The sequence below is a fragment of the Leuciscus leuciscus genome (assembly GCF_965113295.1).
Source record: "Leuciscus leuciscus genome assembly, chromosome: 3".
NCBI lineage: Eukaryota > Metazoa > Chordata > Actinopteri > Cypriniformes > Leuciscidae > Leuciscus > Leuciscus leuciscus.
Window position 1 is genome coordinate 17245696 of NC_138727.1, and position 27648 is coordinate 17273343.

At 37.6% G+C, this 27648-nt stretch overlaps 1 protein-coding gene across 4 annotated transcripts in view; it reads right to left on the bottom strand.

The window, feature by feature from the left end:
- Positions 1-26807, bottom strand: part of tll1 (tolloid-like 1) — a 48577-nt gene extending 21770 nt beyond the window's left edge. Inside the window, exons 1-7 of one of the 4 annotated variants that reach the window (XM_082164659.1) lie at positions 26390-26807; positions 24791-25178; positions 10692-10802; positions 8341-8421; positions 6530-6700; positions 6340-6457; positions 1446-1624 (exon numbers count right to left, since the gene is read on the bottom strand). In XM_082164659.1, coding sequence (XP_082020785.1) covers positions 1446-1624; positions 6340-6457; positions 6530-6700; positions 8341-8421; positions 10692-10802; positions 24791-24968 — 838 coding nt within the window. In that variant the 5' untranslated portion in view covers positions 24969-25178; positions 26390-26807. Of the gene's footprint in view, positions 1-1445; positions 1625-6339; positions 6458-6529; positions 6701-8340; positions 8422-10691; positions 10803-24790; positions 25210-26389 lie in introns of all 4 variants that reach the window. The other 3 variants (XM_082164658.1, XM_082164657.1, XM_082164660.1) reach the window with 3 other exon arrangements.
- Positions 26808-27648: the final 841 nt, after the last annotated feature.

Consider the following 27648-nt stretch of genomic DNA (forward strand, 5'->3'; position numbering starts at 1 on the left):
CCATATAATGGACTTCAATGGCAACCAACGGTTTGAAGGTTCAAATGCCAGTCTTAATGCAGCTTCAAAGGCTCGACGCGATCCCAGCTGAGAAATAAGGGTCTTATCTAGCGAAACGATTGGACATTTTCTAAAAAAATATTTCATTATATACTTTTTAACCACAAATGGTGGTTAAAATGGTGGTCTTGTACCATCTCTGAGATGTGTCACGCATTGCGTCATCACGTTGGAAAGGTCACCCGTCACGCCATCTGTCTAAGTTATTTGTCTGTGTACTCAAAAAGGTAGGGAGGGGCGAAAAACTCCCTCTCATTTTCTCCTTCAACTTCAAAATCTTAACTTATTTTAATTTATTATTATTTAATTTTTTATTTTTATCGTGACCTTTCCAACGTGATGACGTAATGCGTGACACATCTCAGAGATGGTACAAGACGGGCATTTGTGATTAAAAGTATATATATATTTATATAATTTTTTTTATAAATTGACCGATCGTTTCACTAGATAAGACCCTTATTTCTCGGCTGGGATCGTGTCGAGCCTTTGAAGCTGCATTGAGACTGACATTTGAACCTTCAAACCGTTGGTTGCCACTGAAGTCCATTATATGAAGAAAAACCCTGGAATGCTTTCTTCAAAAACCTTAATTTCTTTTCGACTGAAGAAAGAAAGACATGGACATCTTGGATTACATGGGGATGAGTAAATTATCAGGACTTTTTTTTTTTTTTGTGAACTAATCCTTTAAAACAGATTTTTAGGCTCACAGGCTCAAACAGTGTGTTTAGGCTCGATATACTAACAGTTGAACTCTTGAATTGTTCTGTTCATACAACAACAGCTCAAATACTGTCTGTTCGAACAAATAATTGAAGCCAAGGCCCATTTCCATTCTTGTGATAGCCGTGAAAAATGCCTGTGACCACCGAGAGTGACTAAAATAAATACCAAAAATGGTATTTAAATTCTTAACATACAGTAACTGACACAATGTTATTTAAATGCAAGTCCAACATGCAAATTCATTCATCAAATCTTAATTTAAATGGATAGTTTGTGCTTGCTTGACGTGTGAGAACCACGTATGTTTGTTCTCACACGTCAAGCAACCCCAGTTGAGCTTCCGTGTTTACTATATTTGATGAGCTTTATGTATTTGCATTGATCAATGTGTATGTGTGAATAAAAGCCTTAATTAAATTTGCTTAGTTAAATCATATAAAGCGATCGTCTCTCTTCAGAAGACATGGATTCATAAATTACTTTACAATGTCTTTATGAACGCTTTAAAGCATGCAGATTTTGGTAATGGATGGACACAAAATTATGAGAGCATATTAAAAACATCTTTGATTTTCTAATTTCAGTCATATGCAGCCATATTGATCTAGCAGTTACCTGGTATGATGCAAAGACTTGAGTCATGGGTCATGCAGTACCTGGCTGGATGTTGTCACGGATGATGGTCACATGATCATCACGGTCAGGTCGTGTGTGCTCGTGCCAAAAGCCAATTACGTGTCCAAGTTCGTGAACGACAATGCCAAACTTGTCACAGTTCTTCCCAATGGATATTGCCTGGGGACCATTGCCACGGCGACCGACGTAAGAGCAACACCTTGAGAACCAAAACATAAAAAGTTAAAAGTCTGAAGATCTCTGTTAAATGTCATCATCTTATTGGCTCACCCCACTCTTGAATAACTCAGATTCTGGTTATGTCACAGGAGTGTCATACAGTATAGTGCTACAATGATTGTAATGAGGGGGTGATGGGAGGTGAGCTGGGATAATGCTTAGTTGTTTGGGGTTATGTAGTTTACTGTGGGGTGAGCAGGGGATAGTGTGAAATGATGAGAGCTGATTAACAGTGATTAGGGTGAGTTGAGGTTAGCTTTCAGATTCTTGCTGTGTTGTTTCCTTAACGACAAATAAGCACACATTGTTCACCTCTGACTGAGTGCTACTGCCATGAACCGCAGGAGAGACAAAGAGGAACTAAAGAGAGATAGGTAGGTCCCTAAGTAAGTCCCATAAGACAGTCTAAAGCAGTGGTTTTGTCCAGATTTTAAGTTGGACATCAAGTAAGGAATTTTGGCCACTACAGTACCAAAACTGTCCCCATGATGTTTATTTTTTTATGCAATATTTTGAGAAAAATAATTACGATATATATGATTGTGTCTGCACAGCGCTATTCAACTTGCACTGTATTATGTGTGCAGCATTAAGCAGGCGAGAATATTTGGCACATTAAGGTGAATTGTTTCAATTGCTGGTGTTTGTACAAGCCTGCAAATCCGATTATTATTAACAGCAATATTTCCAGCAGCCTCACAACCCTGCTGACTGTGTGTGTGTGTGTGTGTGTGTGTGTGTTGTGGTCAGCTATGTTTGTATATGCTGACCAGCTCTGTATGCTGTTCTTTTTGATTCTTTTTTTGTTGTTGTTGTTTTTTTCTGAATAACAATAGTATGTTGGCAAGACTCAAGAGAGATGTATTATGCTGTATGAAAGTGAAGACTGAGGGTGCTACAATGTTGTAATTTGATGTATCCTTCAAGTGGAGTCAGAAATATTGTAATTACGAGTTCCAGGCACATGACTGGCCAAGCAAATTCGTATTTAAAACTAGGAAACACAGAATTCTAGATGATACATATGTTGCAACATTGGAAGAGGTGTGTCGATTTGAAAACAATGGGTGGGATCTAATACTTTCAAAGCTAGCTTGCTATTGCCAGCCTCTACGAAATTGCCTACCCCACTTTTAAGATACGTTATTTGTGATACGTATATAAAATGATCAGCACTATAGTGGGAGGGAAGGGTCTCGAAGAAATCCTAATACAGTCTAAATACCAGGTGGAAATAGGGTAAAAAAAACCTGTGAATGAATCCAGATTGAATCTAGTCTACCATTAAGAATGTCTCAGACACAAACAAAGCAGTAATCTCGATTCCAGTCGCTCACTATTTATAACTTGGATTAGAACACCTTAATCCCTCATTTCATAGCCAATGAAAGTGTGGAGTAGACACACACACTATGTTCAAACTAATAAAAGGAAACAGACTCAAAATAAAACACACAGAATGGAATATTGAACCAAAACAACAATAAAAATGTGTCTGTAATTTTCTGTAATGCTGCTTTGGAACCATTTGTATTATATAAAAGAAAGTGCTACACAAATAAATTCAATTGACCTGAACTAAATTTTAAATTTTAACTAGTAACTTGCTTACAATCTACACACAGGTATACAACCTACAAATATCCAACCTTGTAAAATCTTGTCTTTATATTTAATCCATTTTTGATGCAAAAGAGTCAGTCATTAAGCATGCCAACACCTTCTCAACATAAACACATGGGCACAAGCTACATGCCAAATGCTTAAAAGCACATACAGACACGTAGAAGGTTAACGCTCAGTGCTTGTGTTGGTCTGTCAGCAGGTTTATAGTTGAATGAGCTCTGCTGATTATAAGAGATATGACTGCACTGAGATGGATAATATTATGTAATGCTCTCTCTACCTCTCTCCCCTCCGCTAATCTAGTCTTGTCCTTCTGTCAATGGTCATTCTGTCTATTTCTCTGTAATCTGTCTGGATCTGCCTCATTATTTCACCTCACCTTCCATCAACAACATTTCACAGACATTTCGCATCCTCAGTTTCTATTCATAATAATAACTGATATGACATTCATAGACTGATAACACTTCTTTAAGTGGTTAAAAACCTTCTTATCAGGTGTTGTCATTAAACAATGTTCCATGTGATCAAATAATCAATTAAAAGCAAAGTTTTCAGATACGAACAATCGCCAACAATATATTTATCTAGACTTATGTGATTTCCGACTTCCCTTCTCTCTCTCTCTTCCTTGTTAACACACTGTTAGGATTCCATTCCTAAGAACAATGGATGGTTTGCTCACCGTGGTAACGGGAGAGGAAGGAAAGCCAGGCCGACTGTAGTCGTCTCAGCCGACTCTCATTCCCTCGTTCTCGCAAACACACACATACCTTTGTTTCAAACACACATTACAGGATACACTCATAACAATGAGAGCTGAGTATCTGAGTGTTCCTTAATGAACACTGAGTTTCATTTAACCTTTTTACTTTCAATACATGTCAACTATGAACAGCCTGCAGAAGTCAAGAATCAAAACTCTAAACTAGATTTCATATACTGCCAAAGGACTGGTGCTAGAGATGGTAGCCAACCTTGTAGTGTTTCATACATCGAAGAAAATAGGGTTTAGAGCTCTACACTGGTCTCTTCTGGTTTCAGGAACTTTAAAGTCAGCATGAAATAAAAATACACCCTATCTAATGCATGCAATTGATATTATTGTAAACAACTCATCCAAATGCAGATTTCATTTTTTGAACAAAAATTGTATCTTGTAATTTTTTTATTAAAATACATCTAGACCTTCCAGTAAAACCTCAGACTTCTCTCTGGTGATGAATGCCAGATTTCTCCAGTCATTTAGTCGACTTAAACTAGGGCTGGGTAAAATGGCATATCAGTCAATTATAATTTTTTTCAAGTTTAAAGTCAAATTGAAAGTTGTAGAAAAACCAGACAATTAATTGTGGTTTTATCATCAGAACATGACAAACACTTGCCAAGCAGGTGACCATTATTTTGTTTGTCTCTTAGAAATGCACATTTGACAGTAGCTTGAGTTGAGTGACACTAGCAGTAGCTTGAGTTAGGATGCAGCAGTAAATTTATGTTCATTAACAAAAATGGTAACATCTGTACAAATTGTAACATTTTTATAGGGTAAAATTTGGTCTTCCATAGTATTTGGATCATGTCAGCCACACCGAAATCTACACATTGCACCTTACTACCATGGTAAAAAGTAACTATATTATTTCTATGGTATTTGTTATGAAAAACAGTAGCCTAAAGACATTTAGTATAATACAAATACATACAAATGCTAATAGCTTAATAACAAAACAAAAAAACTGTTATAATGTTCCATAACTCCTTTGATACATTTAATGTCTATGTTAATAATATTTAAAAAATCTATACGAATATCCCACATTTCTGCCACAATATCACGGTTTCAGTTACTAACTGTAACTGTATCTCATATCTCAATATTTCTCCTAACTGTAACTGTATCTAACTGTATCTCAATGGTTCTCTTGTTTTTCACATCAGTGTTGGTGAGAATGTCAGCGTTGGTGTGAATGTCAGTGAGAATGAATGTCAGTTTCATCTGGCTTTAATTAGTTTAAATCATAAATCATTTGATTTGTGGTTTCTTCTCACTGGATATTGCAGCGTTGTTTAGTGGATGCATGATTGAGGCGGTCAGCGAGTAAATGCATTCGCTCTAAGCTAACACTGCGATGTGTTTTGTGCCGAGCTGATAAATGTTCCAAGTGGCGCACGGTGCAAACGAGCAGCTCTATTCCATTACGCTTTTGCCGCTTTTGCCATTTAATGTTTCTCATACGCAACAGAAATGGCAGCGCTTATCAGTCAGGCAAATGGCACCAGTGCGAATGTCGCAACAACACGGATGCGCAGCATTATTTGCCTAGTGCATAAACATTATATCAAACACTTATCGAACTTTTGTTATAATTTTACCTCTCCCCGTTTTTACAGTCGTCTGCAAGCTCATATTCAGATCTTTCTCCATCCAATCAACAACCGATGAATAGTCCCAGCCCTACATTTTTTTTCTTTTTCGATAATCCGTCTTAGACGTGCGACACAACACGGAAGAAAAGATCGGTCACTACTTCCATTACATCACAACTTTAAAGTGAAGGTTTTCAAAACAACAAATTAGTTTAGCTGATGACATTTAAAACTAGTTTACACAAATCTATTCACTTGAAAATAATCAACAAAGCTGTAAACACTAGAATCACCCTAGTGGCATGTGCGTTCTGTTGACAGACATTATGTTAAGACATTCAATAAGTCTCACTGCATAAAATGTATTGATTTAATTTGTATCAAATGTACGAATTGATTGATTATGACATGTGATCAATAATTCAAACGTAGCTTCTAGCTTGTTATGTCAAAAAATGCTGAATTAAACTCTGGATGTTTGATTGTGTAAGGGTTATGTAGTAACATTATCAGTTACATTATCATTTGGCTCTAAAGTCAGTGGAAACGCAGGCTGGAGAGAAATTCCACTAGCCGACCACTGAGTGAACATTCAGCAATGTTAATGAGTATATTGGTGCCAAAAACACAAGGACACAGTATAAATGTGTGCACTACTATTCTAAAATGTATTCTGATTATAGTGAAAACAGAAACACGAACCCGCAGGGTCTGTAGGTGAAGACGATGTAGCTCTCCTCGTCAGTTTTCTCAATGAAGGTGACACACGTTTGTTTCTCCCAGTGTCTCATTGCTTGTTTTAACATGGCCCTCTGACTTCCTGAGGAACACACACAGAAATCATTTGTAAATCACACACATTCATATGCTGATGTTAAACAAACACATTTACCGGTGAAGTTGCCTCCTATGACGTAAGGGATGACTCCTCCGGGCCAGATCTTCTCAGCTCGGGATGTGGCAGCACGTGGCGCTCTAGACTTCACACCTCTGCCGCCGTTTACACTCCTCCCTCCAGCCTTGGAGCTCGACACATCTTTACTGCTGTTCACTGGCCACGACTCTGCACCATAGAGAGAGTAGATTGAATGATAGAAAACACCTAACAGTAGGTTTGTGTACTTTTGCGCCCATTCCTTTTTCCTTTTTCTCGAGAATTTAATTTGAGAACCCACTGCTTTCAAATAGAAGACTTCGGTGTCAATAGATTGACTCGCATAAATAATTCTATGATCATAAATATTGTTTCTCAAAATATCTTTATAAATTGGCATGCCTAAAAAAGATGACATTGATTAATTGAATTCTAATTCATAAAATTATATTTTTTACATTTATATTTTTACCCTATACCTGACCATATTTAAACCATATAAAAATTGCCTTTTGTGTAGCACTCCAACACATTATGCTAAGAGTTCCCAACTGTGGTCCTTTCCGATCACGTCCCTTTACTTTTTTCTGTGTTTTATATAAATAAAGGCCAAAACAACAAAACGATTTTATCTGGCCGTTAGGTGTTTTGTATATCGAAATTTTTTTTAGGTATAGAAGTTAGGTTATGCGGGTTATGTGGCTTTTCAAATTGAAAATCATACCCTGACATATGTCACAATGAAAAAAATTATACCCATACCCAATATATAGTTTTCATAAAGACAAAATTCTTTATGAAAGGTTGAAAGTATTGATGAGAAATCAGATTATTTTCCGTGAACTGCTTCTTTCGGAAAGCTTGTTTTAATGAACCAGTTAAAAAAATCAATTCACCAGTTTGTTTACGTAATAACGCGATGACGTCACGTATATGCAATTCTATTATTAATGCACCCAATAATGATGTGAAATGTGGATGTTTCCTCAGTTCCGTGTACTGGTGACTCGAGAACTGTTGTAACCAATAACCGACTCTTGACTCGAGAGAGAACTGCTATTAGTGTACTGCTTTTTAACTCGAGAACTACTGCCATCGGATCACTGTTATATTTCCAGTACATTTTATTTGTTATACTTTATGCTTTCAGCAAAAGACATTAGAAACATAAATTTTGCCCCCTTTATGAAACACTTGGCAGACTGTCCTCAGATCAGTGTACAGTTGGACTAACTGGAGTGCTGAATGAGTTGGAAAAAAAACGGCATCATAGGATCATACTCTTGAATATCTGGCTCGTTTCGACTGTCAGGCACGTCCGAAAGTGTTTCAAATTACAAACATAGGTTCTATAATTCTCAAACTGCATCAAAACACATGGACTATGCAAATACTAAACAATAAAAATCTGTATTAATTAAATGACACAGCATCTCTGAAATATTGTGGAATGAATGAATTCAGTGTTTCTTACGGGTGAATCATTTCATGAAAATTTAAATTGGCAATACAAAATGCTGTGTGTTCAAACTTAAACAAATATGCTGTTAGGTAATGGAGTAACAACTAATATTTTCAGAAGATTCGGAAGATTGAGTTATCAATAATATAAGAATTATAAAATTCTGAGCTCCAAAAAAATTAAAAAATAATCACATGCATGGATAAAATCAATTGTTCACAATAAAATCAATAAGATGCATTTATAAAATATTGTAAATAAATGTTTATGCTAATTTCTAAAGGTCTTGTTGATGGCGCTGTGGGGTAAATAGGACAAAAACATATCCAGTGTTTCAATTTTGTCTATGTTTAAAGGGTGAACTTACCAAAACCTAACCGTCGTATTCTGTCAAGCAACAGATATAACGAACCTCTCTTCTTACTGGGATTATGCTCTCCTAGACCACCTGAGAGAAAGAAACATACAAGGGAGTTATTTGAAGAATGCTGTAAGAAGGATTTCATAATGTTATGAGAACATTGTGTGGGTGTTGTTGTTAAGCATTGAGTAAAAACTACTGCTTATTGCTTCACATGCTATCGGAATTATCAAAAATACGATAATTACCCCTGTGACTGCTGTGACTGGTATTCTTTGTTAGTTTTTTTTCCACAACAGCTACATCGCCTTGTCTTGTCTTTGAAGTCTTGCCTTGCATATTTACATTATATGAAAAATGTGTGATAAGTGTATTGTATGTTTAATAAGTGTTTTGTATGTTTTATACACAGCGAAAATAGTCTGTAATTGACCAAAATTCCTGAATTGTCAGCAATCTGACTATCTAGATAGCGCGGTGAATGTTTATATTGTTGTCAATGAATAGAATGCTGATTATCATTTTGGATTTAATAAGATTTTCCAAATAAATAGGCAAAAATAAATCTGGTGTCCTCCATGATTCCTGTTCTTTCCAACAACAAAGTACCTGAATGCGACAAGCTCGTAATCACAAGTGGGAAGTAGGAAATGTCCAATAGTACAAAAGTTTAAAATTGCATTATAATGTACCATTATAATGTTACATGAACGCAGTCAGTTAGCCGAGAAACTTCCATCACTGTCTCTCTGCCATTATCACACCTATTTTATCCATTTATCCACACCTCTCCTCAGCCTCCATTCGCCACCCTCTTCTCCTTCATTCAACATCTCACCTACTCTGTTCTTTCACTCCCAGGGTTCTCACTGAACATCTCCATTCACACATTTATGTTCCTCTGCTATCTTCCTTTTGCATTTATTCCCTATCTCTCGCTCTCTCTCTCTCTCTCTGGAACTTCTCTGATGCAGACAGGAAAGTGAGGAACAAACAAAACTCTAAATCCAAGACACAGGAAAAGTCTGAGCTTTGTGCGCACAATCTCACACACATTGTACTGGCAGGTATACAAGTGTGTGCTGCTGTCTACATGACAGCATCCTGATAAATTTGGAAATATCCAAAGAGGACCTGTCCTGACTGGTTTGAACATGCATCAGTTCTCCTGCTAATCATGGTCCTGATGCAGTTTGCCCTTTTGCCCCGGTGGCACATCCTGTAACAACCCCACTCAGAACGGAAACGCGAAGCTGAATCCTTATCGTCTTTTTGGTCTCACTTCCGTCTTTGTGCTGCCAAAGACTCAGACAATGATAAAGGTAATGTTGCTGACAATGCCGCTACCAGCAAGGTAAAGTGCTCTTAGTCTGTGGGTAGTCATTACTCATACAAATGATTGTATCATGTTTTAGACAGACTGACAGTTTACCTTAACATGCCATTGGGAAAGACGTACACTACACACACACATGACTGGTCAGTTTAGATAACAGCAAGGAAGGATTTTGTAAACAATTATTCTAACTTACAAAGAAACACACACACACTTCTGCACTTTTCTCATTACATAAGGAGTAAAAGACAAAGACCTTGCTATGCAAACACACACACAGTTGTTTGCTGATGGTGCAGTGGAGTTGAGACAGGAGCATTTATCAAGTCTAATCACTTGAAGCTATAAACTCCCCAATAACTCCTCAATATCCCCACACATTCTTCAACTTCAATATGACTTTAATGACTTTAAATCACCCACAGCCCACAACACAATCATGGACATCTATTCCATCCTTATGACAGCTCAGCATCTCAGACTGATCAAGACATTATCCTAAATCCACAATCCACAGAGGCTACTGACTGAGTGTGTGTGCCTGTTTCTATGTGCTACCCTGCAGTTAAAACTGCACAGAGGCCAGCGCTAGATCAGAGAATTTAACGCCTGGAGGAAGGTCTGACATCAGGATGAAAAAAGCTCACGAGAGGCTTCAAGGACTGAGTCAGACAGAAGCGCAAACCTTGAACTTGACTGTAGAACGAGTCATTGTTATTGTTCTGCACCAGAAACCATCCACAACCCTTAGCAGCTGCTAACTGCAGCTTTAACCTTGTCTACTGTACATCTGCTACTGAACTCAGCTGAAAAAACATGTGCATCAGAATCTTAGGACGTCTCAGTCAGTTGTAAACGCAGTAAGGGCTCAGAACGATTTACAGACCGAGTCTAAATCGCAAGTGTTTCACAAATCTTAAAAAGAACTGGCTCATAAGAGTAACTTCTTTGCAATTTGGCCAATTTTAAACTGTTGTTGACAGGTGGAGTCTGGAGCCCTGTGATATCTGATGTGTCTTACCAGATGTGTGTCCCTGTCTCCCATGTGACTGCTGCGAAAGCTCTATCGTCCCATCGATCTGAAACATTTTCAAGTCCTCTTCATCCAAGGCAATATCTCCCCAAAATACAGCTGGAAAAAAGAAACAGAGAAGGATATTATTAGAGGACACAAACACACACTCTGGCAGCATCATAGATTGATGGTCTAAGTGCTGGCAGACACGATTACGACTCAGATCAGTGTGGCCTGAGCTATTGACTGATGCTAATTTAAGGTCTGCTGCATATGCAATTGATCGACAAGTTAACATGAGAGGAAACATCTTGGGTTGTCAATTTTCCCTTCACTCTCGCACCCTCAAATGCTGATTAAAAATTAACAGGGGAGTGTCAGGACTCAGGGAACACATACATACTTCCTGTTCATATAATGTCTGCATCACGCTTGTCCCAACATTCCTAATGTTCAACTACAGTCATGACTCATGACATCATACATCCTTAAATTAGCCTGTCGCCAAGGAAGTCATAGAGATGGCCATGAAAAAGGAGATAATACGCCATTTGTGTGTGCGAGTAGTTTTGGCAGGCCATTCACTCCTCAACCTTGATATAAAACAATAAACAATGAGGACCATGCTTTAAGCTATCTTGATTGTCCCATATTGGAATATACTTTTCCTTTGTGCATGCATGTGTATGAGCATATGCGTATGTACACGTAACGGTGAACTGCACTATTGTTAGTGAGTGTATGCGCACGTGTGTATACAAGCATCCATCCCTCCCCCATCAATTCCCTGGACATTGTTCAGCCTGAATCGGTGATTGTGTTCCGTATCACATTCATATAAAGCTTGGAGTCTCCTGTGGATCACACCCTTCATAGAGAACTAATATTAGCACTGATCTAACCCCACAACACTTATCTGTGGGACTCTCTGCTACAGTCTAAAACACTTTCACAGCACCTTAAAATAAAATAAATAAAAAAGAGAACATCTTACAGAGAAAATTTGCAGGAAATTATAGAAGCTAGTTGTTATAATTATACAGAAAATTCCAAGAAAAGCGTTTATTTTTTATATATAAAGATGCAATTGCAAAGTTGACTTTTTACAGTAAATCACTGTGTGGTCTTGAATTGTTTTTTCCACATCACACACAGGTATTTGTCCATCAGCACAAGTATACAAATCTAGCCCCTAGACAGCTAAGCATATTTCAGTTTCTGCTGAATAATTTTATATTTAAAAGCTAGCATGAGGTCTCTCTGCAGTTTTCATAATAGCCTTGACAGTGAGAAAGACAGCGTGAAATATGTCTCCATGTTAAGGCAAAGTGCCTTCGACTTGACCGCAGAGGAAAAGGCTTTGTGTTGAATTTGTACATTGATTTGGCAAGTCTGGGAGTGAAGCCCAGTAATGCCTCAGCAATCATGTATTCGTTTAACATCAATGAGTCTTTGACAGCACATCTTAACTTAGCACCAGTCAATAACTTCAGCCGTGATGATCGATAGACACAGAGCAGAGGCTGTCTACTTAACAATCAAACTCTAGGGGGGGAATCAAATGGTTGGTGACTAACATGTAATCATCACAGTCACATGGGATTGTTAATTGTATTGTGTCTCTTTCATTGAAAGTTAAATGTTAAAAGCCGAATCAAACTCATAGATTAACAGCTTTGCATCTGCTCAAATGGGAACAAAGTGTCATCCGGGGTGGGTGGGGGGAGGGGGATAAGTTTTGGCGAATATGAAATGCTAATCTCAATTCCAAGGATATTGTAGCGCGGTGGGAGGTGTGTTTTAATCTGGGTGCAGTGATATCCGCAGATAAAATTGTGAATTAAAAATGGGAGATTATCCTGGAGGTCACACTACAGTTCCAAATGAGATACACCAGGTTATCCCGGAAACATCCAAGTTATTCTCACTGTTTCCTATGAATGATTTAAGAGTTGAAGGAGAGTAGCCTATATCTGTAACTAACTGTGCATCCACTTTGAGTGAACTTGTCTCAGCAAGAACATAGACACTGAGAAATATTTTTTGCATTGCAAAAGTGATACATTCAGTTAACCACTTCGTTTCTCAGATAAAAGCTTTGTTATAAGCGGTGCTCTTCACACAATGCAGCATAATTATCCAACATTGTGGATAAAGCAAGAATATAAATATACTCACATGTAATAAATAAAACATTGGTAAAAACATGGATAAAAAAATTCAATATAATTAAATTTGTTTTATTTTATATAATATTTATGTGTTACACTAAAACTAGTGTAGGATTTACTTTGAAACAGTTTTCACTCAGAAATTGCTAGTAAACTGCACACATAATTACAAGGAAACAAGAAAAAACACATTTAATTAAATGTAGAAATGTAGAAAGACTAAAATAATTATAGTTTGTAATTATTTATATATTTATTTATATAAAATAAAATAAGCTTGTAATTATTTTCTTGTAAAATATACAATAATCTTTATTAAGAATTTCCTAAAATTATTTCACAGTATTTTTTTATGTATAATATCTTATAACTTCAAGCTTTGTTAGGATCAATTGTAAGTTTTTAAATGCAAAAAACACGTTGTGTGTGAATGGCTCCTTAGAAGGCAACTGTCTATGATATCAAGACAGCTCATTAGGCTTTAGAACAGAGCTGACAACTGTATACTTGAATGAATAATGGCCACTGATCACCGTCTCTTGTAGTCACTTTTGACAGACTGTTTTTATGTACACAGTGACAGCAGATGTTGTGGAGAATCCTGGAGGGAGGCTCTGATGAACACACACTATGGGCTCAGAAAGTCTGACCATATGTTGATGCTTCATTACTGTGATGTAAGTTTAATACCAAGAATCCCTTCCTCATTAAACCCACAGAAATACAGCTGAGACTGATGAATGGGTATCATGGGAGCTGAAGGATGAGTGGGGTGTTTCTGTTTGTCAGTGACACGCGTAATCTGCGCCACATGTCAGAGAGACATGACGCAAAGCATTTTGGGTGACAGCCCAAAAAGCATTCCTGCGAGCTTGATCACAGGAAGGATCAGGGACAGACAGACACACTCAAACAAAAAAACACAATTCCAATAACTGCTTGATGTCACCTTGCATCCTCACAATGTTAAAAACAGACGTCTTGCTTTCGTCAGAACAATGACATTTCAGTGGATATTCATGAAACCTGACTAACTGAAAAAGCTACATTTTAAAAGATTTTCACTGGTCCTGAGACTAAACTCTACCAGCTGTGTTATAATCATCAAGGGCCCGTTTACACCTGGTATTAAAATCTGTCTCTGTGAATCTGTGATGAGATCACAAGTGGTCAGCTGAGGCACACTGCAGTTAACACCTGGCAGTGACATGCATCTCAAATGTGTCTCCTGTGATTGGAGGGAAGGGTCACAGATTTTGAGACTACATTAATCACTCACTACGTCAATGTGTTACTGCATGTTTATAAGGTGCAAAAAAGAAATAAAAGCACAAAACGTCCACACATTTGTGTCCAAATATATATTTATGCAAAAACAGTGTGTGATGCAATGGTGGCCAAAGAGCCTGCATGTGTATGGCAGTGGTGCTTTAAAGAGTATTAATTTAAAGATCTTAAAGTCTTATGCATGTAGTAGGGTTGTCACGGTACCAACATGTCAGTAGTCAAATACCGGTAAAATTTCACGGTTCTCTGTACCAATTTCGGTACCAGAGCAAAAACTGTTGAATTAAGTAGAACTTTAAAATTTTGTCCCATTTTTTGTATCATCCGTTAACTATCGCCATCAAACATTGCAGTTTCCAATTCATTATAATACTGTTGTCAATTCAGAAACTTTGCAGTGTACTTAGCAGCATGAAAAACTAAACTTGTATTCAGATTGTGATTGGGTAATAATAAACAGTAAGCAGGAGAAGAGCCCTCCTTTTATAATCACTGAAGCTGTCAATCTCTAAAGCGATTTTACAAAGATGTATCCTTCACTGTCTTTGATATCCCACAATCCTGTGCTTTCTCATCTGTGCCAGTTGAGCTAAAAAATAGAGATGTTGACTAAAAATGTGGGGTTGGTGGTCAGTTTGTGTATAAATGTACGTTTTTGACCAACGTTTTTCACCGTTGATGTCATTTCACGCGAGATATTACTATTGTAGTAATTAAAAATTTGCTTAGTTTTCACCTCTGCTCTCTCTATTTTGCTATAGATCATAACCATTACGCTGCCTCTGAAGTCTGTCCGAATCAGTTTCATGAGAATCCTTCATGTGCAAGCCCTGCCTGCAAAGTCATTGCCTGATGGGGTAGCAAGGCAAAAAGTCAGTTGCCTAAGTTTTCAGATTCAGCCAACATAGCATGAAACGCGTACACAGCCTTTAAAATTAAAGTTAAAATTGAAAAAAAAAAATATATATATTTTTGACTAGCTTGTGTAATGGACACTCTCTGCAAATGCAAACAGGGTTAAATAATGTATTTGTGTATGTGTTTTTCTTAAAATAAAGTTGCCAAGTATCATGTCTTTGTATAATGGAGAAAACAAAAATCAATGTCATACAGAACCACAAACACTATTTAAATCAATGATTCACTTTTCTAAAAACATCCACCATACTGTTTTCTACAATTATTTTTCTTTCTGCAAAATAATGTAGAGATTTTTGTTTTGAGCAATAATTCAAAATGTGCAAGTTTAGATGTTCATGGTCTACCACAGAGTCTTATCCAGTGCTTGCATTTTATTTCGAGATTACTGGCTGGTTTTAGGAACAGAACGTACCATAACAACACCTTTTTACCATAATGTTGGAAATAAAAAATAAATAAAAAAGATTTGCACTGTATGTCATAGTCGGTTCAGTAAGTTTTATGGTCGAAATGGCGAATAACAACAAGGCTTATAAGTGCAACGATTTGATTGAATATTTGCATATTCTGGAGCCAATTTACATCTGTATTTATCAATGACTACTTGTGATTGTCCAAACCTGATGTTAATACTGGTCTGGGAGAGACCACTTAAACAACAGCAATCACTGTCCACACACTCTCAGAAAAAAAACACTGTCAGACAGACAAACTTCAGTCAGTGCCACTGTCGGAGCATCAAAGAACCTTTTCACATGTCAGTATGTGTAAAGCCGTTATTGTTTAATTAGCGAAACACATTCTAGGAGGAAGTGTGTGGATTGCTGACTCATTATTCCCTGCTCCAAAACAAACAGTCCATGGCGAAACAGAGTGCTGACGCTGGGATATTTGGGAATTTTCGGAAGCTGGCTGTCCGGTCAGAGTGCTCCTGGAAAATCCTCTTTTATTAAACTCGACTCCACTGACCATCTCCATTTCACACATATACAACAACTCATCTACTCTGATTATGACAAGCTGATTTCAGAGAAAAGTAAAAGTAAATGCAGTCAAAGAGTCAAGAGCAATCTCATGAGGTCTTGAATGCTTTGAATTTTAATGTGAGTGTGTCAAGACATGTGAAGGCAGGCTGATGTCATGTGTGATGTGCTTTATATTCAAGTAATACTCAGTCAATTTGTCAGTGCAATCAAATTCAGTATATTTGTCCACACAACTCTATACATAAACTTTTGCATTGCAGACACTTACAATACAACAGCAAGTGAAAGTTTTTTTCTCTTGTCACTCACTATCGCTGCTTTGCTGTGTGCACAGTTTTATGAAAAAAACCCTCTTTTGTAAGGGGCATGAATGAAGGTGCCTGTGTGTGTGTGTGTGTGTGTGTGTGTGTGTGTGTGTGTGTGTGTGTGTGTGTGTGTGTGTGTGTGTGTGTGTGTGTGTGTGTGTGTGTGTGTGTGTGTGTGTGTGTGTGTGTGTGTGTGTGTGTGTGTGTGTGTGAGAGAGAGAGAGAGAGAGAGACAGAGAGACAGAGAGAGAGAGAGATTCGTCTCAAGCTAAGTGGCAGGATGCAGGCTACCAGGAAGAGATAAGTGCCTGAATGAAGTGGGCTCCCACATTCGCCACACACACGCGCACATACACACAAAGTGAGGGAAATCAGCATACAAAGAGATGGAAATGTGTTTAGTGCACTCTAATGGCATAAGATAAGCACACGGCCAAATATTCACATTCTGTTTTCCCAAGAACAACAGCAGCAAGATGATCAACCACACAAAGTCATTTCCACTGTACATACACACACATACAAGGTCATAAGCAATATGTAAACAGATGGCCATGAATCTGACACGTATGTAGATGTGGAATTTCACCCAGCTGCACCATGTACTATAATATAAAATAATCACAGTTACACAGACTCAAAGATTAAATGAGAGGGCAGACTCCTGTCAGACTGACACGAGTCCCTCCCACACATTCATCTGACCAGCTGTTCCAGTACTACAGTGTCTGTATGCAGAGTCCAAAATGAATACCAAGTACCAAATGTGGATAAAAATGTGGCTTTGGTTTGTAAATGAAACAGTGTTACTCAAAGTGGCTTTATAAGGGGTTACACTGTAAAAAGCTGATTTGTAAAAATGGTGGTACTCGCTCATGTCAAATCAAGTCAAATATATGTATAGCGCTTTTCATAATACAAAAAGTTTCAAATCAGCTTTACAAAAAATCATGTTTATAATATCTTAATATCTTCACGCCTTAAATGGATAGTTCACAGCACTGAAAATTATGTCATCATTTACTCACCCTCAAGTTGTTCCATCCAAACTTGTATGAATTTCTTTCTTCTGATGAACACAAAAGAAGGTATTTTGAAGAATATGGGTAACTAAAAATGGGGTCCATCAACTGTTTGGTTACTGACATTCTTCAAAAAATCTTCTTTTGTGTTTAGCAGAAGAAATAAATTCATACAAGTTTGGAACAACTTGAGGGTGAGTAAATGATGACAAAATTTCCATTTTGGGGTGAACTATCCCTTTAAAGGCACATTTAGCAGATTAGAACTGGGCGATACTATAGTTTACATTTTGCAACAATACAAGCAATCAAGCAGTTGAGATATGCTGTATGTATAGTACATATTGCTATGACGCATCTTCTAAAAGATTTCTGAATGTTCTGATCAAAACAGATGCGAAGAAGACGCAGAAACAAGCAATCTCATATGTAATCATGCATATGTAAAATAACGTGATCATCAACATTAAAGAGCATATAAATCAGAGCTGCTTAATGTTACTGAATGAAATGTCAATCCAGGATGAGTTACAGGACTGTGCAAGAATTAGGAGTGTTGATGGACTTAATTTACTCTATCTATGTTTAGATCATCTTTCTGAATCCCATCTTGACAAAAACTCTATCAGCTTTTTGCTCAAAATGTTTTTGTTTTTTTTATGAAACTTATACTTAACTAATTCAAGTGTTGATAAAAAAAAAAAAAGAATGCATGAAGCTAGAATAAAACGTGTTTTTTTTTAAAGCAGAAGATCTGTTCTTTCTTTTGATATATTATATGTTTAGATATTCATACAAAAAATAATCCAGGGGTCATGACATTTTTGTGAAATGATCAAAAACGCTGGCGGTGGCTGGCAACTTTTATTTTTAAAACGCTGGCAGGGAAAGAGTCAAAGACAAGCAACTGTCTCCTAAAGAAAACATCTGCCATGATGTGCATATTTTAAAAACTTTTACCTCAATTAAAAAGTCTAGAATCAGATGTCTTTTTTCACCAAAACTCTTTGCATTAAAGGGTTAGCTCTCTCTTTGCTCTCTGGGCCTCGAGTTGGTTCACGTAGTGTTTAAGCGTAGCGCGTCAGTGTTGTACGTCACACGCATCACACACATGACCAGCGTCGGCCAATAGTGAGCCTACGTGGTGACGTGTAACACAGACGCGCTGCGCAAAAACACTACGTTAACCAACTCGGGGCCCAGAGAGAAGGAAATGAATAGTGGAATAAAGTCGTTATTTTTGTTTGTTTTTGTGCACAAAAAGTATTCTCGTCGCTTGATATACTTAAGATTGAGCCACTGTAGTCACTTGGACTATATTAACGATCTCTTTAATAACTTTTCTGGGCCCGCAAGTTTCAGTCACTTAGAAGCCTATGGAGGAGTGAGACAGCTCTCAGATTTCATCAAACATATCTTAATTTGTGTTCCGAAGATGAACGAAGGTCTTACGGGGTTGGAACAACATGAGGGTGAGTAATTACTGACAGAATTTTAATTTTTGGGTGAACTAACCCTTTAAGTTAGCAACACTATTATATTCAGAATGATTTTTAAAATTATTATTCATGTTTTTGTGACAGATAAAACCAGCTAAACAGCATAATTTGCTATATTCATTAAATTTTCTGAAACTACTTGCCATTGTCAGGTATAGTAAAAGTTTTTTTCGTGTGTGTGAAGACACCATCGCTGGAAGTAGTTCTCAGCCATTAGACAGCATAATTCTTCTGTTCACTACTAAACTTGAGGACTATAAACTACAACTCCACAAAATCAAGCACTGCCCTCTATGAAACTAATGGAAAAAATGAATGTGTAGCCAATGAAGATATAGTGAGGAATGAAGTGCAGAAAGTATCTGAGAGGAGCTGCAAACATTACAAGTGAACAATACAAAGGAGAAAAAAAGGGTAATATTACAGTATAGAGTTTTAGTGGGTCTTGTGTAAAGTACACAACACCCACTAAAACTCTATACTATAATATTACAGTATATTCTCTATACTCTATACTATAATATTGGGCGATCCATTACTACAGCTTTTTGTATACCATCCATTGTGAATGTAAATGTATCCCTATAGTATTCTATTTTACACTTGTATTAGTCTTTACTACTTTATTTACCTGACTTCATTTATTTTCTGTATTGTATATTTCACTACTAGTATTGTGTAAACACTTTGGCAATATCCTAAATGCTGACAATAATGCCAATAAAGCTTTGTTGGCTCGATATGAAAACGAACATCAGGTGGGGTTTTTTTTGTGGTTTTTTTGCATGTTTGCCCCTTAAGCTAAGCCTGTCCGCATACACTCCCAGTATACTCCCTCGGGTTTGTTTATGTTTCTCTTGCCTAAACAAGGAGGCGTGGGCTAAATTTGCATAATCAGAAAAGATTGGTTATTCTGTGGCAACAGTGTCGTTAGGTTTACAATGTCTTAAGATAACAGAAACAGATAACATCACCTAATGACTGTATAATGTAACTAGCCCTTTAGTGACCTATTGAAACCAATTGAGCTCCTGGTTTCTGTAAACACGAACCAAAGTCCTAAACAATGCACTTACCTCATTAATGGAGCTAATAGCCTTCTGTTATGTCAACCAAAACAAACCATTACCAGAAACTCATGAAGGTGATACACCTTGAACATACAGAAGAACATTTTGACGTGTTTCAGGTTTTGCAACCCTTTGGCTGAAATTTCTAAATATGTACAATGAACAACTGCAATACTGAACCAACAAAACTTGCCTTACCAAATAGGGCTGCATTATATTGGAACAATTTCAACAGATGACCTAAAAAGCTCTATTTTGGAAAGAATTAATCATTCTAGAATGATTGGGGTGATTTTGTAGAAAGTGAATCTGCATAAAAAATTATAAACACATTACAAGCATTGATAAATACAATAGAACAAAGATACAAATGAAATAAAGAGTGATTTATGTTTTTCAGGTAAGTCTAACAGTATTCAGGTAGAGAAATTGAATAATCAAATGTAAAAATAGCATTGCTTAGTCTTTCAAGTTAAATTAGGGCTGCCCTCGACTAAAGATTTTTGTAGTCGACAATTAGTCGTTCATTTAAGTGATTAAATGAATTTGATTATTCTACTAATCTCTCATAAGCCAAATCATAATAATGAGCCTTTAATTGCCTATACAAAACCTAATCAGCGCTCAAGCTCACGCATAAAGTTTGCCACAGCGCACCGGCACAAGTATAATGATTATGAATGTGTTGTGAAAAAACAGCAGGGAAATTGTCTGAACATTTTAATAATTTATAGATAAACTCGTGTTTTCTTTGTTTTCGGCTGCAGTGATGAAGTTTAAGATGCTGACTCGTCATCTCTGCAGTAGTGCACACACTTATTTGCACGTTTCATAACATAATATGAGATTATTTGTTTTCCATTTGGATCAGTTCATTTCAAAATAGAAATTTCAAGCTTTCAATAGATGTATTTCTCATGTCTTTGAGGAAAGTTCACGCTGAGTTTCGGTTTATTTCTTGACGCGCTCAAGTTCATAGAGACCGAGGCTACAGAAAGCGCATCCTGATTGTTTTCTATATTTTACAAAAGCACAACGTTTAGTTATTGTGAGTGCACACAAAATTTTTTTTGTCAGTTTCGAATGACTTATTAGGCTACTCTTGATGCAAGACCAAAAATGAAAGAGTATTTTAAGTTAAATGAAAAGTGATCAAGTCGGTGCCTACATGTTACGCAAGCACGATAATAGCTTCAACACTCCGCACAAACACTTGAATATGTGCCTAATAATAGCGCACATTTATATAGGTTAACATTAAAGCCAGAAGTCATGTAAAGTTGCTACTACTAACATGTTTCAAATGATAAACCATATTTGGGATCTGTGTTTTCCTGCACATACTGTAATTACCCCAAGGAACCGTCGTTAACAATCTGTCCCTCGCAGACTGGTCGACTAAGCCTCTTCTAGTCAACTAACCATTAGTCGTCTATTAAGGGGAAGCACTAAGTAAAATATATGTAATCATTGTTAAAGCTATTTAAAAGTCATTTTCTTTTTGTATTTTGTTGTATGATTAAAATGAATGACAGACAGCAGCAAGAATTTGCAGCTGTCACTTTAAGAGATAAAGCACAGATCCAATATAATGATACGCATCGTTTTTTTTTTCTCAATTGTTTACGTTCACGTGAGCCATAAACGACTGTGCTAATAACTATCCGAGGCAGGCATCTTGACATAATTTTGCATGCATGCGTCCACTCAAGCACAAACAGATGCGAAAGAGAATGGAATTCAGTGTTCACGTGCTTTGTGCTCGGATCTGTATGTGCAGGCAGAAAACAGCGAGCGGGTTTCGAATTTGCGTCTTCTCGCACTCAAATGATTTAAAGTCGTTTGAATGTTTAAACTGACAGTACCTAAAACACGTGATAAAAAAAGTGATAAAAAATGATAAACTTTCGCTCTATGATGGTTAAACATTTTTGCATTCATGCATTTCGAACTGTGGGGCCTGGTCCGTATGGATCACATATCAACGACGATCCCTATACTTGACATCGCACTTCCTGCAATGTGACTATCACTGATGTGCATTGTGCACATCATGATATCAATGCTAAAAAGGATATATTGTGCAGCCCTAACACAAAACCCTTCCAAATAGTAATTTAGGGAGTGAATTATGTCTTCATTTATATCTACAAGTGCCAAAAAATGAATTTTATTGGTATGGTTAGGCCTAGTCTACACAAACGAGAAAAAGTTATTTAAGCAAAAGTGTGTGTGTGTGTGTGTGTGTGTGTGTGTGTGTGTGTGTGTGTGTGTGTGTGTGTGTGTGTGTGTGTGTGTGTGTGTGTGTGTGTGTGTGTGTGCCTGTAAGCCTGTACACAATTAAGCTAAATTTGGGTCCATTCTTCCCCCATTGACACCTTATATTTAATTAGCATGGCTATTTCTGCTAACACACCAACACAGCACAGATATGCTAATGCAAGGCTACACTGCGAACGCGTAGGTAAAATGCTCCATCAGCTAAGAGAGTGGCGAGAGCTGGATCGAACACGCTCAATGACCTGGACAGTTTTTGGACGGTCAGCATTTCACCTGGTATGATGCAAAGATCTTTAAGCACTGTAACTCAAACTTTTCCACTAATGCATCTCATGACTGTAGCAACTACATATAAAGTTGCGGTTTATGAATTACAACTGTTAAAACTTTCATTTTAATATTAACATCATGATGTTTTAGAGCACTGTTTTATCTTGGGGCCATTGTCAAAAGTAGACTGAATATGAATGGTAGCTTGTGATAGCACATTAACCATATGTGACCCTGGACCACAAAACCAGTCACATGGGTAAATTTTTCAAAATTGAGATTTATACATCACATCAAAGCTGAATATATAAGCTTTCCATTGATGTATTGTTTGTTAAGATAGGACAATATTTGGCCGATTTGAAAATCTGGAATCTGAGGGTGCAAAAAAACAAAATCGAAATATTGAGAAAATAGCCTTTAAAATTGTCCATTTATGTTCGCGATTGAGCTGCATTCACTCACAAAAATAAATATTTGATATATTAACGGTAGGAAATTTACCAAATATCTTCATGGAACATGATCTTTACTTAATACCCAAATTATTTTTGTCATAAAAGAAAAATCTATAATTTTGACCCATACAATGCACTGTTGGCTATTGCCACAAATATACCCGTGCTTGTGACTGGTTTTGTGATCCAGGGTCACATATATGAAATATTATCCTGAGTAGGACATTCAGTCATCTTGAGTGTACACTGGTATTTATAAGGGAGCCAGCTGGGTACATGTTCATATTGTACAGGCTGTCGCGTTTACTAGTACTAACAATATGAATTAAGATCGCCTGAATATGTGACATAAATCTGACAGAATCTCTGTGTAATAGAGATTAAAAGTGTTTTTCTAAGTCTATTTATTTATGCATGTGCTTAAAGGTTGTGTGATGATGTTGTCCACCCTTTCCCTGTAGTACTGCTATCAACTAGCCTGTCAAATTTCTGGGCTGAATATTTCAGTTTGGAAAAACCGAGGTCCTCCCTAAACTGTCAAACAGTCATACTCCTACATGCATACACCCAAACATAGACACATTAATCCAAACAAACATACACTGCACGCATACAAACACTCTTGCAATCCCAAGCTTTTAGTCATTCTAAGTAATCCATATTACTTGTGTGTACAGTACAGTACAGTATGTATGCCCTCTGTGTGTACATGCATCTGTCTCATGAAGGCCTGGAAACAATGCCAACACATTGCAGCGGAGAATTTTTTTTTTCAGATTTATAGTTCCTGAGTAAACATGATATATACACAAAGGAAAATGAGAAAGAGAATGTGGAGAGGGAGATTTGTGAGTGAATCTGTGTGTTTGCATTGGAGAGGGAGAAGAACAGAGCAATTTTACAAAATGTGACTGCAGACAGTGCATTTAAACATCTGCTCTGTCTTAGGCTGAGTTTACTTACACATCCAAAAGAGAACAGGGTGAAAAACAAATCATATTAATGGCCTTCTGATAATCTGTATGAATATGTGTCAACATAAAGATACAAATACATAAACATGCCACCCCTGACTCTATATAACATACATAGCCTACACACTGTCCCTGTAATCTTGTGCGTCTGTAATCTTTACAGTTTAATCCTCCATTAAAATATCTATAGATGTCAATCCCACTAAATCTATAATCATTACACTATATAAATGTAAAATGCAATAATAACATTATTAAACGCATATAAAAGCCACGGATTACTTTTATGTACTCCCTTTTTTCTTACTAAACACAAATATTTATTGCAATAACAGGAGGTCAGTCAATAAGCTTTGCCTGCCAGCTGTCAGCATGATAAATACAGGTTCAGATGGACTGAGTGAACTCAGTTTCACATTCGCTAGATTGGTACAATAATTAAATAAAATATATTGTAAATCGTGCACCCGCGCTCATACCTGCATGGACAAACGTGCGCACGGATAGCACGGGTTTATGACAGAGACGCGCACGTGGCCTCGCGAGCCGCGGGATCATCCCGGGAGAAACCGAATTAAAGCGGGCTAGATAATATCAGCGGAGGAGGAGGGCTCGTGAGAGATATTTCTACGTCAAATGAAAAGAAAAAATAATTAAACAAAAAGAGGCGTCGCTGATGCTCCTGTACCAGAGGACTCTGTGAGACGCGCGTCTCCGCGTAAAGAAAAAAACATCTAAAGTTTGGGAATAACATGCACAGCAACGTCAAGCGCAAATAGGTGTGCTTCATCCCTTTATCACCTCACAAAAAGTGTGAACACATCAAAAGCGATAGGACAAATTGCATAAAAAAGCGTCTTACCGGCTTTGCAGGGATCCTTGTAGTCTATCGTCTCTGTTTTCTCCTCTTCATAATAATCATAACTGTCATCATAATCTAAACAGCTGTGCACGGACACTTTGCCCCAAAAAGTCAAGCCGGCCAGCAGTAGTGTGATCCAATTCATTTTACTGGTCAGTGCAGGGTGAATGTAGTCCATCTGAAGTTTGAATGAGCGCGGATCAAAGTGGAGTGTCTCGTAAGAGTCCGGTAGTGGTGAATTTAGCGCTACACGCGCCGTGTGGACATCATCGAGTTCATTATCATCATTGGTCCGGTTCGACAGACGGGGCAGGGCCGTCAGTGTCGCGGCATCTCAGCTGGACGGCAGATACCAGCTCACTTTTCTTTTCTCTTGCAGTCAGGTTTCCTGAAGAGGGAGAGCTGCAATGAAGGTCAGTCTTTAAATGAAAGGAAGTAAAGTCACTGGAGACAGAGGGTGAGACATGCTATAGCCTACATTTAAATTATTATTTAAATGAGGATGTTTAGTTTAACATATTTAAATTAAACTGAGCAATTTACACACCATCCCCATACAGTAGCTCAAAAAACCTCGATAGATAGATAGATAGATAGATAGATAGATAGATAGATAGATAGATAGATAGATAGATAGATCTATTTTACACATTATCAGACACTTAAAGAACAGACATACATTTTCGTGCATCATAACCACAGGAAACTATCTGCTTTACTTTAACAATGGCAACCGATTTAACCCAAAACGAGCCGGTAGCTGTAAAAGTCACACGTTCACTAAAATTTGAGCAATAATCCGGCAAATGAACTGTTTTTTCCGTCGCCTATACAAAACTTCAGGATGTAACGCAAGTTCCATGTAGGTGAGATCGTCTTTAAAAACTGTTATTATACAATAGTTGCTTTATTAGGAGGTGACCGTAAAAGCGGCTGTGGTGTGACATTTAACAAACCTATTTAACTCCCCTCATAAAGTAGGTCTCTCTCTCTCACACACACACACACACACACACACACACACACACACACACAAGTCTCTGAACTAAAAGCAGTTTCTCAGTGTGTAATTTGCTGCGTGAAGCTGCTTTAATTTGGTCAGTGTACTGACCTCAAAATAGCTGCAGCCAGCTGAAACAAGGAAGCCAAGAAATAGTATACTAGAGGAAATAAGTGAGCGGGTTATAACTTATAGATGATACATTTATTTCATTCAACACATCTTTAGCAGAATGTATAAACTTCTCTGACTTATATGAAGTGACTGTCAAAACGCCGAAAGGACTCCTGAAGACGGCTTTGAACTCGTTTATCCATTCTCAGGTCCTGACTAATACAATTTGCCGGCGATAACCCTGGGGCCTTCAGGTAGGCACTTCTACCGCCTATATTTACCTTAGGAGAGTTAACGGCGAAGCCGGTCCGATTTAAGCGCAATCTTCATATCTGACAGACCAGAGCGCAAGTAGCCTATATGGAGGAGCGCGAAGAGACTCGAACATTTACCGCGCGCTACTTTACAAACATAAAGAATAGACGCGCCGTGGTTTAACACTGTGGCGTAAAACCTTGTTAAAATATGAGAGAGACGGAGCTTACCTCAGAGAATGCCCTCAGGGTCTAGTGTTTTACAGCCTCAAAGCGCAGGCTCATCCTGAGTACTGCCCTCATATTCCCCCTCTCTCTCTCTCTTTCTCTCTCTCCCTCCCTCTCTCTCTCTGGAAACACTTCTCCCACAGCCATTGGAATATTAGAGTGAGCTTGCTGACTGGTACCGCTTATTCCAAACGTGCCCATTTCCCTGGAGATTAACGCGTCTCTCTCCTTCTCTCTCCTGACACACACATACACACAGATTAGTCCCCCTCCCTCCCTCACGGCAAGGTAACTGTGTGTTGACGTCACGCCATCAATCCATCAAGCCATGCCTCATTTGGCAAAAAAAACTCATGCACTGCACGACAAGAGTGTTTGTAAACGAGCTTTACTGTGGTTAAAATGACTACAGCATGCATGATTGGCTGCTAACAGGCCATTTGTGCATCCTGATAAGAAGAGAGAGTAGGTATAGCAAACAACGCAGTGCAAATATGTAGGCTATTTGACAGGAGGGGAATCTCCTGATAAATGGAACAGGGAACATACTCTAAAGCTTTCTCAGTATGTTTGAGTGCATGCGAGTGTAGATACGGCTTTGCCTATATTGTGGGGACCAGAGTTACAAAATAGTAAAATGCAGAAAGGTTTGTGAGATTAGAGTTAGGGGATAAAAAATATCATTAGATCCACCTCAACAAAATTTAATTTTAATTAATAGAAGAAGAAGAAAAATAACATACATAATTGAATACAAATATCAAAATCAGATTATATAAATGAAGACACATTATTAAAAAATATAAATGTCATAAGTAAGAATCAGTTTCTAAAATATTAAAGGAGATAGCCTATATGATATGATCGGTTTGCATTCATGCAGAGTGTTTCTGGAGGACTGAAATATATTACAGTATGAAAGATAAGGATAAATTACATCTAGGCTATATGATGTTTTATTAACAAAGTTCGGGAGGAACACGTTCAAACGATCTATCTGATCAGCACGAGAAAAGGCCAATATATATACACAGTCGACTCACCTATGTTCCTCGACAGTTTTCTGCATGGTTCTTATCCCAGCCAGGGATGCAGGGGGAGTACTCTGGGTTAGGGCCAAATTCCAAGCTCGGAGCCAGCACACCAAATACGCATACTCTCTTACTCTATCCGTTTATTTGTAAGTGTGAAGTCGTGAAGTTTTGTCCGTAATTAGGCTACCAATAGATTGTAAAAGTTTGTGTATGGGTTTGGCTATACTG